The 12,848-nt window shown below is 38.2% G+C and overlaps 1 protein-coding gene across 3 annotated transcripts in view; it reads right to left on the bottom strand.

Annotated features, from left to right (window-relative positions):
- Nucleotides 1-12,848, bottom strand: part of cntnap2a (contactin associated protein 2a) — a 331,856-nt gene that overhangs the window by 168,625 nt on the left and 150,383 nt on the right. For all 3 annotated transcript variants that reach the window (XM_020606462.1, XM_020606460.1, XM_020606461.1), the window contains 4 exons: nt 10,335-10,482; nt 4,648-4,700; nt 4,227-4,377; nt 1,234-1,418 (listed from right to left, as the gene is read on the bottom strand). In XM_020606462.1, coding sequence (XP_020462118.1) covers nt 1,234-1,418; nt 4,227-4,377; nt 4,648-4,700; nt 10,335-10,482 — 537 coding nt within the window. The remainder of the gene's footprint in view (nt 1-1,233; nt 1,419-4,226; nt 4,378-4,647; nt 4,701-10,334; nt 10,483-12,848) is intronic.

The raw sequence follows: 12,848 nt of genomic DNA, 5'->3' as shown, positions 1-12,848 counted from the left end.
CCAGGCTTGCCGCTTCAATCTCAAGCAGACTTGAGGCTGTCTATGGTGCCAAAGGTGCTTTAACCAAGTTCTAAGTAAAGGGTCTGGATAAGAAGGAAAATGGGATATTTCAGTCTTTTATTTTTAATAAATTTTCAAAACATTTGAAAAGCCTGCTGTCACTTTATCATTGTACACTATTGTGTGTAGATTGATGAGGAAAAAAATATTTAATCAATTTTAAGATGTCAGAAACATAACAAAATGTGGAAAACTTAAGAGTCTGAAAACCTTCCATACTGACTGTATATGAAAATGCTAATTTGTCTTAAAATTATGTGTATGTAATATATCCTTTAAAATACTTTTAAGCTAAAATGATAAAAATGCCTAAATCATGATTGTTAACTATTTTTTACACTATTGACACTTCAACAGAAATAACCTTGGAAATCAACTGGACTTGGAATTTTGATTTCCAAGGTTATTTTGGTTGCGGTTTACTATGACCTGGATGACTGAGAATCTGCACAGATACTATTGACACTTAAGTGCAAGGTCACATAAGCACTAGCTAGTCAAAGATACACATTCAATACAAGTTAACTTACATATATTTGACTTTGGCAGCTCAATTTACTTGGCTAACAACATCAACCAAGCTTTTACATTCGCTCTACTCAATTCTACATTAGTTTCAATTCATTATTCTTACTTACCTGCAAAACATCACAGACAAATAACACTATATTGTTTTGTGTTAGTCGTTCTTTGTGTCTTTTAGTGCACATATACAAACAGAAGCTCTTACGTGTTATGTGGCTTCCTGTGGATAACAACGATAACATCACCTTACCAATTCCATTGCTGCAATGCACTCTGTCTGCTTTTAAAAAACTGGAGCACAACAAATTTTACAACAATTTAAAAAGCATAACATTTAAGTAATTATGAAAATTGTATTTCATTTTTTTATTTAACCTTTGTTTTACCTTTATTTTATTAAACCCCACTGTGATTAAAAACTCGTTTTATTTTTACTAAAAATGTAGACAAAATTTAAAATGGCAAAACACCACATTGTATACATGACACCTCCTTTGTTTGTTTGGACATGTACAGAATTTATCTGATTAGGATTTGGGGTTGAACTCATTTCTTCATCTATTTCCAAGGGTGGACTACCATTCTTCGTCTATATTTCACATTCAGTTCACACTCCTGTCTGTATACTCAGCATATTTTGCTTCTCACCTCATAGTCCAGATCAAGGTGGTCAAACTCTCCATTGGTCCTGAAGTGCTGCATATGCCTGTCTAGGGTGAAGTTGACATTACGACGGTACCGTTCAATCACCACTGAGTGCCAGTGGTTGTCATCCAACAGGCTGCCAGTAGTCACAGAGGTGTGACCCAGGATAGAACCATACTGGTTACTGCCTGTAAATAACATTTTATATATATATAAAAAAAAAACAAGTTAAAAAATAGATGTTACTGCCTGCAAATAACATTTTATATATATATAAAAAAAAAACAAGTTAAAAAATAGATGTGGTACTTGGTAAATACATTAGCATATTTTTACAAGATAAAAATCAATGAACAAAAAAAGCTTATGTGACCCCTCTGGCATGGATTTGCCAAAATAGTCAGGCATTGTTTCAGTGCTTCACGAAAAGCAACCTGACTATATCAATACCTTCTACATAAGCTTCCTCAATATGTTTTGCATACAGCTTGTTGGGCCGGCAGCTGTGACTGTGCTTTAATTTTTGGCCCTTGTGTGATTTGAGTTTTACACTCCTGCTGTATATGAAGAAATGACACTTGGCTACAATGTAAAGTAGTGAGTCTACAGCTTGTATAACAGTGTAAATGTACTGTCCCCTCAAAATAACGCAACACACAGCCATTAATGTCTAAACTGCTGGCAACAAAAGTGAGTATACCCCTAAGTGATAATGGCCAAATGGGGCCCAAGTAGCTGTTTGCCCTCCCTGGTGTCATGTGACTCGTTAGTGGTACAAGGTCTCAGGTGTGAAGGAGGAGCAGGTGTGTTAAAAATTCTGTTATCACTCTCACTCTCTCATACTAGTCACTGGAAGTTCAACATGGCACCTCATGGCAATGAACTCTCTGGATCTGAAAAAACTAATTGTTGCTCTACATAAAGATGGCCTAGGCTATAAGAAGACTGCCAAGACCCTGAAACGGAGCTGCAGCACGGTGGCCAAGACCATACAGCGGTTTAACAGGACAGGTTCCACTCAGAACAGGCCTCGCTGTGGTCGACCAAGGAAGTTGTGTGCCCGTGCTCAGCGTCATATCCAGAGGATGGCTTTGGGAAATAGGCGTATGAGTGCTGCCAGCATTGCTGCAGAGGTTGAAGGGGTGGGGGGTCAGCCTGTCAGCGCTCAGACCATACGCCGCACGCTGCATCAAATTGGTCTGCAAGGTTGTCGTCCCAGAAGGAAGCCTCTTCTAAAGATGATGCACAAGAAAGCCCGCAAACGGTTTGCTGCAGACAAGCAGACTAAGGATATGGATTTCTGGAACCATGTCCTGTGGTCCGATGAGACCAAGATAAACTTATTTGGTTCAGATGGTGTCAAGTGTGTGTGGCGGCAACCAGGTGAAGAGTACAAAGACAAGTGTGTCTTGCCTACAGTCAAGTATGGTGGTGGGAATGTCATGGTCTGGGGCTGCATGAGTGCTGCCGGCACTGGGGAGCTACAGTTCATTGAGGGAACCATGAATGCCAACATGTACTGTGACATACTGAAGCAGAGCATGATTCCTTCCCTTCGGAGACTGGGTCGCAGGGCAGTATTCCAACACGATAACGACCCCAAACACACCTCCAAAATGACCACTGCCTTGTTAAAGAAGCTAAGGGTAAAGGTGATGGACTGGCCAAGCATGTCTCCAGACCTAAACTCTATTGAGCATCTGTGGGGCATCCTGAAACGGAAGGTGGAGGTGCGCAAGGTCTCTAACATCCACCAACGCCGTGATGTCATCAAGGAGGAGTGGAAGAGGATTCCAGTGGCAACCTGTGAAGCTCTGGTGAACTCTATGCCCAAGAAGGTTAAGGCAGTGCTGGAAAATAATGGTGGCCACACAAAATATTGACACTTTGGGCCCCATTTGGCCATTATCACTTAGGGGTATACTCACTTTTGTTGCCAGCAGTTTAGACATTAATGGCTGTGTGTTGCGTTATTTTGAGGGGACAGTACATTTACACTGTTATACAAGCTGTAGACTCACTACTTTACATTGTAGCCAAGTGTCATTTCTTCATATACAGCAGGAGTGTAAAACTCAAATCACACAAGGGCCAAAAATTAAAGCACAGTCACAGCTGCAGGCCAAACAGGATTAACATTTATTGATCAGTGTAAAGCTGACAATGATTTAACCAGAAATATGAACTTGAACAAATTGCAACAACTTTTTCCTCAATAAAATAAATTTGAAACATTCAGTTCAACATATTTTTCCTATATAAATTAGTATTTCTCATTTCCACTTGTCGGGAAGTTGCTGGTTAAATGCCAATAGTTCGCGAGTCCCGAAATCGACGTGCATTGTGGCAGATGTAGTTTATGGTCAGTATACAGTTTCAATTAGTACAGACTTTTATCTTAAGATAACCATATGCATTTTAAGCTTTCGAGGGCCACATAAAATGATCCGGTGGGTCGCATTCGGCCCGTGGGGCTTGGGTTTGACACCTATGATATACAGCATTAGACTTCATTTAGTTAACACTGGGAATTCTCTGCCACAGTTGTTGCTTCTGTGTTTCAGAAAGACATCCTTGGAGATTATACCAGTTCTGTCAACAACACAGCTGGCTGACAGCTGGTGAATGATGCTCCACACGCGTATGGATTGTAGTGGATGTTGTTTACAGTGTAAAAAGTAAAACACTGTGCCTGGACATTTTATCTTTGCTCTAAAATAAAGTTATCTCAACAGACATGACACCACTTTTGGGTTATATTTAGGGTTATTGTCAAGCCTATAATGATGATATTATTCTAGTCACCTGTTGTGATTATAGCTGCATTTATCACACTAGCTATCTATTAAACCCAACTAACAGACAAACCAGAGAAGGATTTCACCTGGTATAGTATCTTGGCCTTAGATACTTAATATAATTTGGATATTTCTGATCATTTAAAAACTGGGTAATTTGTATTTGGTCTGTGTAAATGAATTGCATGTGTTGCCCACCTAGGTTTATCTGCAACAGCAGCTTGGCCTTGCGAAGCTCCAGGGTGATGTAATCTCCCTGCTGGCCCTCCCCGTGGAGAATCACACCCTCGCTTTCTGATGTCTTGAACCTCAGGGCAATCACATCCTTAATGATCTTCATTTTCTTCACCTGCACAAGTGTGAACACACACCATGAACCCCATATGGTTGTTTAATGCCACAGGTGGCTCAGGTTCAATTAAAAACTGCAAATCAACTTTCTTTACTTTGTCTAGTCTCCTGACAGCCTGTTCAAAATCTCCATCAAATGATTGATTTTCCATCATATTATATTGCTATTCAAGATGTAGCCTTTATGTACGGTACTAGAATGATCGTGTCTGACTTAAAGGCAAGGTTTAGTCAATATAACAGAATATCAAGGTAGTAAATTCATTACCTTAAAACGATATGAGATTACTCCCTGTCCATCAAAGTTGATTATATCTGCCCCTAAAACAGACATTAGATGGAAAGACAGAAAGAATAAACACAGAAGCAAAGAAGAAACACATGTGAAAGGGACAGGAAGAGACAAAAAGAAAAGGCAAGATGTGATTGCAAAGTCAGGACCGCCATCCCAATTTACAAGCATATTGAGGCCTACACTCATGAAATATGCATTCCCAGCTATTGAGTTATATCAACAGTATATTGTCAAGTCCACAGTAATTAAAAAAAGATTTGTTTACCATGCTAATGATCTGATAATAGGTGAAGAGGCAAAGAGCCTGTTGAAATAATATCTCATATCTCCTGACTGTCCTTGCCATCTGAATGTGTAGGAGGTCTGTGCATTAAAAAGTCAATGTTACAGGTTTCTGTTGCTGCAATAAAAATTTTATAGTCTAAAATTATATTGTACCAAATATGGCCTTTTCACAGAAGACACTCTGGCAAATTACAGTAGTAAAGACACAGGTGTCAAAATGCATTTGCTAATAGCTGAATTCCATTTAGCTGCTTTGGTTTCAGGGTTCTGGTATTGTACATGCCCACTGTAATCTCTTACTTGGAACATTAAATAAAAATAAAATAAATAAAACAAATCCATCATTAATACTATTATTCACACTTGCTTTGTATGACAAGTCAAAATGTGTGCTGTAAAAAACCCTCTACAAGAAATAATAAAAACAAGGTTGAATGCAAAATGATGCAAAACCGATGCAAATGTAAAACAGTTCTGCTGTGAAAAATACTCCTAGTGAACAAGTGTTGACAGTAAATAAATAATTTCCATTGAAAGTCATACATTAAAATTTAATGGTGTGAATTCATAGATTTCTGAAGAATGAGTGAAGGTATTATACATGTGAGGCCATAACAAAAGATATTAAATCTCCTATGGAGAAACACCCACAGAGGTGTTTTCACTTGTTTTGGCGGAGGCTTTATTGAAACCAAATGTGTTAATATGCAGGCATGTTTAAACATATTTATAGTAATATGTAAAATGCTACAGTAGGTGTTAGAGAAAAAAGAAAAAAAATAAAGTGAGAGCTTATGTGTAACAGGGGACAATGTCTTGCTTTCTATCCAGGGCACTGTGATGGGAGGGTCAGAAGATGGTTTTTAGACCCTGACCCAGGAGACCATGCCATTTTGGACCCTGACCTATATTTTACTTTTCCACCACAGATGTTTAGTGACAGAGGGTGACTGAGATGGACAATTGCATGTGACAGCCAATATAAGCTTCACATAGATGATACTGGCAGTTATTACTCATCAGGGGCTGAAAATTACAAGTTGATTTCAGTATGTTACCATCATAGTACCTTCAAAACTTTAAGGGTGATGCAACAATGAAAAGCAACAATTTTATGATGGTTGACAGTAGGCTTTGGCAATGCAAGAAAATAAATCAAGTTTATTTTTACTGAGATATCACACTTGAAATCATAATACATTTAGGAAATTAATTATGAAACCATGCAGGTCCATGAGAGACGCTAAGGCAGGGACATACTCCACCAGGCCCACCAAACTCACATGGCCTGGTTTGTCCATTCTGGGCTACTGTAGCAACATGGTGGCACAATGTGGCAGTCTCCATAAAAGTGGCCCTGCTCCATATAAAAAGACTAATTCTAAGTAAAAGAAAACATTATGATTTTTAAAATATATCATATTGCATCTTTAAATTACTTTTGGCATAAATAGGGCACAGGCTGAAGTCATATAATACTGAAAATCTACTTGCATGAAAATGACTGTATTTGTTTAGAAAATTTAATTTGTACTCTGTTTTTGTCTGACTCCCCTTTCTCTCACATATATGCCCTACAATTTCCTGACTCATCTATAAAATAATTGATTTTCTGTTAATCCTATGTTAATCAAAATGGAAATGAGCATGTAATTCCACAGCATGGTAGATCACGACTCCTTTATAGCCTCTAGCTCTGGCACACATACACACATAGCCTTTCATTGCATAGCCCTAGATGAGTCATAATTTGGTATTGCATTTAATTATCATACATTTTCAAAACCCTGAATTATCATCTACAACCAACATATTTGGTGATTATGCTGGGAACATACCATCTATATTTATCTGCCTCCTTCTCCTCCTACTACTTTTCTTTTGTGTGTAATTCTTTCATCCCCTTTTCTCAGTCACTTCCCAACACTGTAAATTTCCTCTCTTTCATGTTTGTATTGAGAGGCAGAAAAGCATTTATGAGAAGTTAATTCTAAAAGAAGCAGCGAGTTGGGGAGTGGAGGATGGATAGATGAAAAGACAAATGTATGAGCTCCCATTTCCTTACTGAATGCTGAAGAAAGGAGCAGTGATGGAGTAAACATGAGAAAGCACCACAGGCTTCAAAACACAGCTGACAGACAACTCTGAAAGATGATGATACAACTTAAAAGTGCGTGTGTGTGTGTGTGTGTGTGTGTGTAAATCTCTCTCTTTCTGTCATCACTTATATACAAATTGTAAGCATGTGTTCACCTGATTGTGTATTTATGAGTCTAATCATGTCTACCAAATGGTTCGTCTATCTTGTTGCATCAGAGGATACCAAGGAAAGATATGCATTTAAATAACTGAGTGTTATTTTAATATAAAAAAGCAAGCTAGGTAGGACCCACATGGTCTGTTTTGTCATTTGTTATTACACACAAGTGAAGCACATTTACAGCTGTTAAACACGATGACTGTTCTGCTACTGGTCCCCCCGGAGCATGTGCTGGCTAAGGTCACGTCAGCAGTAAAGAGTGTAACCATCTATTCCTGTCCAGATTTAGCTGAACTCCAGTCTAATTCTAGAGCTGTGTATGTTGCATTGGACATTCTCTGCTCTACTGTATTCTTATTATTTGCTATATGGTTGGCTAAAAGGGAATATTTCTGTATTCTGAAAATCAAGACCAACACCACCCCTGCAGTGAATCCTCATTTCATTAAGATGATAATGTATAGCTTTTGTTCAAACAGTTTCTAGAGAGGTGTTGATGTAACTGTATTTTCATTTTGCTGTGATTTGTGCTGTTGCGAAACTGCACCGCATTACTGAGTGGATCAGAAGTGATAAAACTTGTTTTATAAGGGACGACCTCCATTAAATAATGCTTGACTGCTCCTAATGTGGACATCCTACATTAACTCATAGTTCTAAGAGAGACAGATGAGTGATTAACTCGTGACAGATGACAAAACCATGCTCAATTCTCATTAGCTGTATTACAGATATGTTCATGCATCCCTCTGCATCCCCCTTTCTAAATGTTGCTATGACAACATCCTCTTATCAAAGCTTGTGTGACTTCTCATACTGTTCCTTAAGTTGTTCCATTTGCCTACTTCAACATTTCAGGTTAGAGGTGAATCAAGTATCACATCTTTTTAATCAACTTATTAACAAAATCTTTGTTTTCCACAACATGAGCTTATTATTCATCAGTCATTTTAATATAATCATGATGATTTTAACAATAATACTCAATAAAGCACCTCCCTTTATTAACATACCTACAGTATTTAATGGCCAACATAATTAACATTACTTTTTACTTATGCTACTTTAATATTTCAAAGTCATCTTTTAATCTAGCCTCCATCTGGTCTAACTGTTGCTTTCTTGGCAAAATGTCTCTTGATCTTCAGACCCTGAATCCTCCTTTGTCAGTGTCATTCTTAGTATTGGAGACAAGCAGGTGGCATTGATAAGCTATTATGTATCTCCTGTTGTAACATGGCCCTGCTGTTGTTCTTCTCCTCTGACAGTTTTCTCCTCTGAGCTGGTTCTAATCTGACTTTTTTACATTAGGAGGGCTTGTTTTTCAAACCAGTTCCTTTTTGCAAGCCCTTTAGGCCTTCTGTATTTACCACTGACATCAATTTTTGTAGTCTCTTTGACTAACCATTATTGCATTACATGGAAAAAAAGCCTGTGCATAACAGTATAACATGCATTTCAATAGACCTGTTGCGGAAGCATTTGTAATACTTTAAAACCTGAGAAGTGACAAATAAATAACTGACAAATACCTTACAAGTCAGTGCAGATACTTCAAAATGAATAAACCAGATCCAATCCAATCTTCTGTCAGTCTAGCCTAGTCACTCTAAGTACAGTATACTTCCTTTACATTTGATGAGCTAGTGGCACACAAACTCATAACAGTAAATAATTAGCAGTTATAGACAATGGCTGCATCTCATGTCTCTTATACTGTATGGTTGTTCTTTGGTCCCTGGTCCTTGCTTGATCTGGGGGTCATTCCAGTTCAGTGAGGATGTAAAATGTACCAAGACATATTGTATCTGCTCTGAGCGAGGAGGCTGCACAAGAGCATTCTTCAAAGAAATCTCTTACGGACCAAGACACCTCTTTATTGGAAGTCAGTCGGTGACCGGATGCTTCAAATACAGAATTAGACTAAAAAACATATCATGTCTCAAAATACATGTTTCCTTAACTGCTCTCTCCTTGCATATTTTTCCTCGTATCTTTTCTTCACATCTTGCGTCAGCAGGTCTAAGACACAAGGAAAAGACACAACTGAGGGAAATGTTGGTGCTTATAAGAAACTTGGGATGTACCCCCCTGTTTCAGGTTACAAAGTCCTGCTTTGTGAGTAAATATTGCTCATAGGTTATGAAAAGATCTGAGAGGTCCTGCACTAATTGCTAGTGTGTTATGAAATGCAAACATAATAGAGTTGTTATGGTGAACATGTAAGATACCATTTAAATCTGTAGAAGCTTAAAAGTGCTTTTAACGGAGATGTGACAATACCATTGCAAATATGCCGAAATGAAATTCTGTTTTCAGCTTTTATAGTCTGTAGTTAAGACCAATGAGACTAACACTAATAATGTATATAGGTTCAAGCAATTCCTGTTAAAATTAAAGGAACAACTTGAAGCACAAAGTCAAATGTAAATGATGGGAATAATTTTTGTGTTTCATTGTTCTTTACATCAGTTCATACACATGCATCTGTTTCTACCCTATCTTGTCATGCTCTTCATTTCTGACTTGCTTTTCATTTAACATTGGGCAGAAATGAAACAAGGGAAATATATTCAAAACTCAGAGGACTATATTAAATATGATACATACCCTTGTATTCAAACACAGAGACACACTCCCTGACATATCCGTACTCAGTGTAATCGCATCTCCGGAATGAACAGTACGTTTGTCACTTATAACAGTAATTTATGCAGAGCCTTAATTGAAAAATTGTTATCAAAATCAATTTGGCAACCTTTAATAGGATGAGAGAGCAAAGAGGGTATGAGAGAGTCAGTTTCATAGATGAGGCATTTGTTAGAAAAATGACAGTGTGTGTGTGTATATGTGTCTGTCAGTCTGTAACAGTGCTCTGCGTCTTTCTGCACACTTTTTGTGAATGTGTCCAGTCAGGTTTCCACACCGAGTTTGTGTTTGATTCCTGTACAGAATTTTCTAATAAGGAAGTAAAACCTTTTCTGACTTGATTGGACTGACAAACCATTATTAGGCTCTCCCCATGGATCCATTATTATAAATGTTAATACCTGTTGCAGTATGAACAGGTTCACAGTGTATGTTAGTGTGTCTGTGTGTGTTTGTCTCCACTCACAGTAGGAGCAGCCATAGACTTCTATGCGCAGACCAATCCGCCCCTCCTCGCTCCAGTCTAGCGGGACAAACCTCAGGAAGCGAGCCACGATTCCCTGCTGCAAGTCATGGCGGACCACGCTCTCAGAATTAGAGTTCCCAGAGAAGGCCTATAAGCACAAACAGGCACACACACAGAAACATACATGCTGAATTTAAGTACGTCAAAGTCACAAGCCTGCGGTCAAACAAGCAGCTTCAGGACTTATAGTAAGATTATTTGTTGCGCTCACCACAACCTGCCCTAAAGGTACACAAAACACTAAATAATTATGAGTCTTCATATCTAAAATGCCCACTATAAGCAAGGGATTTGAAGAGGAAACTGCACATTGTATTTGAAAGTGCATGTAAGAAACTCCCTGGTCACATCATTTCATATTTAAGCTGATTTGTAGGTCCCTGAAGATTCATAAAGGCTTCTAACTGATGGGTTTTGTAGCTCCTTGCTCTTTAGCACTGTGTTCTGTGAAAACAACATATTGTCTAGAAACAAAACAAGTACTGTATGAACAAAGCCAGTGAAAATAGTATCTCTCTCTCTCTCTCTCTTTTTCTGTGTAAAACCACCTTTAAGGAATACAGTTTAATATTCCCTGTTGTGTCTGGATCGGCAGCATGGCAGCAGTTCACCAATGAAGGTAACAGACTTTGTAATAAGTTGACAAGAAAAAGGCAGCACAAATAATCCCAAGCTGTATTTATTGCTTCTTCTGAAATGTAATGGCTCTGATACACTAAAAGAGCAACATTTACTTAGATCACTCAAATATTTCACTTCAGGGAACATTAATTGCATGACTTAAATTTTTATTGTGATTTGATCAGTACTTTTCCCCAATTTCTGTAAAGCAATGGTATTAGCAAATCTAGTTTAAGAGGGGTAGCTGAATGCATAAATGTAAAACAAAAGATACAAAGCCTTCAGAAAAGCATTTCTTAACATTATCTTATATTTTGATGCATCTTTTTATATTTTCCTGTTCTTATTTTGTCCTCTCCTTTGCTCCTTCTGTCCTTGACCTGGCACATAATGTACACAGCCTCTAACCTCCCACCAGTCCAGCTCACAAATGCTCCTGAGCTATTTTCACTTCTGCGTTCTCCTTTCCTTGCTGAAAATAAACATACACAGCACCACCCTGTGACCCTGTTTTCTTCTACACACTTATTTACAGAAGAATTGGCACAAACCATTGGGGAGAAGAATCATTACTAGCCTAGCAGGTAACTAGACTAGAGCAAGACATTAAACAGCCATGTGTTATTCGAGATAAGACATGAAGTGGGAAGGCCAGTGGATAAGTGTTGGGGGGCTCAGCTCAGACTGCTTTGAGCCGACTCCTCTGTAACACAAGTATGTGGCCCCTGAAGATGTGCTATCTGCAAAGGAGGAGATGGTCAAGGGTTCACACTAAGCTCAGAGCTACCTAACTTCTGCTATAGCAAGGGAGTGACATGAAATGAACAGTGACTATCTCCTCTGTACCTTTCCCTCACTTTTATTTTAGTTGTTATCTATGCAAGAAAGGTTAACAGAGTGGATAAACATATGCAAACCTTTTTATTAGTGTCCTGCTTCCCTACAAGTGCACAGGTCCTGTGACCTGCTCAGGGACTGCTACTGTATGTTTTTGAGTGACAGGGTTGCAAATACACTGCATTACATTTCTAGTTAATGTTAAAATGCATGACCAGGATAAAGTGTTTATGTGGGAGTTGTTTTGTTTTTTTTACCTTTTCCTGCATAAGTTGTGGATACTTTTAATAGCAAGTGAAGTGTCAATAAATACACCCAGTGGTGGTGAACCCTTTCTAAGTCAATGCATCTCTATGAGATCAAGTACAATTTAACTCAAGTGTAGGAAAACACTGTTTAACCTGTCCAAAGACTGACAACTGATTTAACGACATAAACATTTACACAAAATTATATCAGACATTCACTTCACTTGCAGTTACTTGCACACAGTATTTTGAAAAATATGTATTAACCAAAAAAGACAACAAAGTAAGGCATAGTTACAAAAACATATATCCCTACTTTAGAGAATTCCTGCTATTGCTACAGTGGGTACGGAAAGTATTCAGACCCCCTTAAATTTTTCACTCTTTGTTATATTGCAGCCATATGCTAAAATCATTTAAGTTCATTTTTTTCCTCATTAATGTACACACAGCACCCCATATTGACAGAAAAACACAGAATTTTTGACATTTTTGCAGATTTATTAAAAAAGAAAAACTGAAATATCACATGGTCATAAGTATTCAGACCCTTTGCTCAGTATTTAGTAGAAGCACCCTTTTGAGCTAATACAGCCATGAGTCTTTTTGGGAATGATGCAACAAGTTCACACCTGCATTTGGGGATCCTCTGCCATTCCTCCTTGCAGATCCTCTCCAGTTCTGTAAGGTTGGATGGTAAACTTTGGTGGACAGCCATTTTCAGGTCTCTCCAGAGATGCTCAATGGG

Source organism: Monopterus albus, unplaced genomic scaffold, assembly GCF_001952655.1.
Source record: "Monopterus albus unplaced genomic scaffold, M_albus_1.0 scaffold78.1, whole genome shotgun sequence".
Taxonomy (NCBI): domain Eukaryota; kingdom Metazoa; phylum Chordata; class Actinopteri; order Synbranchiformes; family Synbranchidae; genus Monopterus; species Monopterus albus.
Note: the sequence above shows the minus strand (reverse complement) of the source record. Positions and strands in the feature narration are given on the sequence as shown.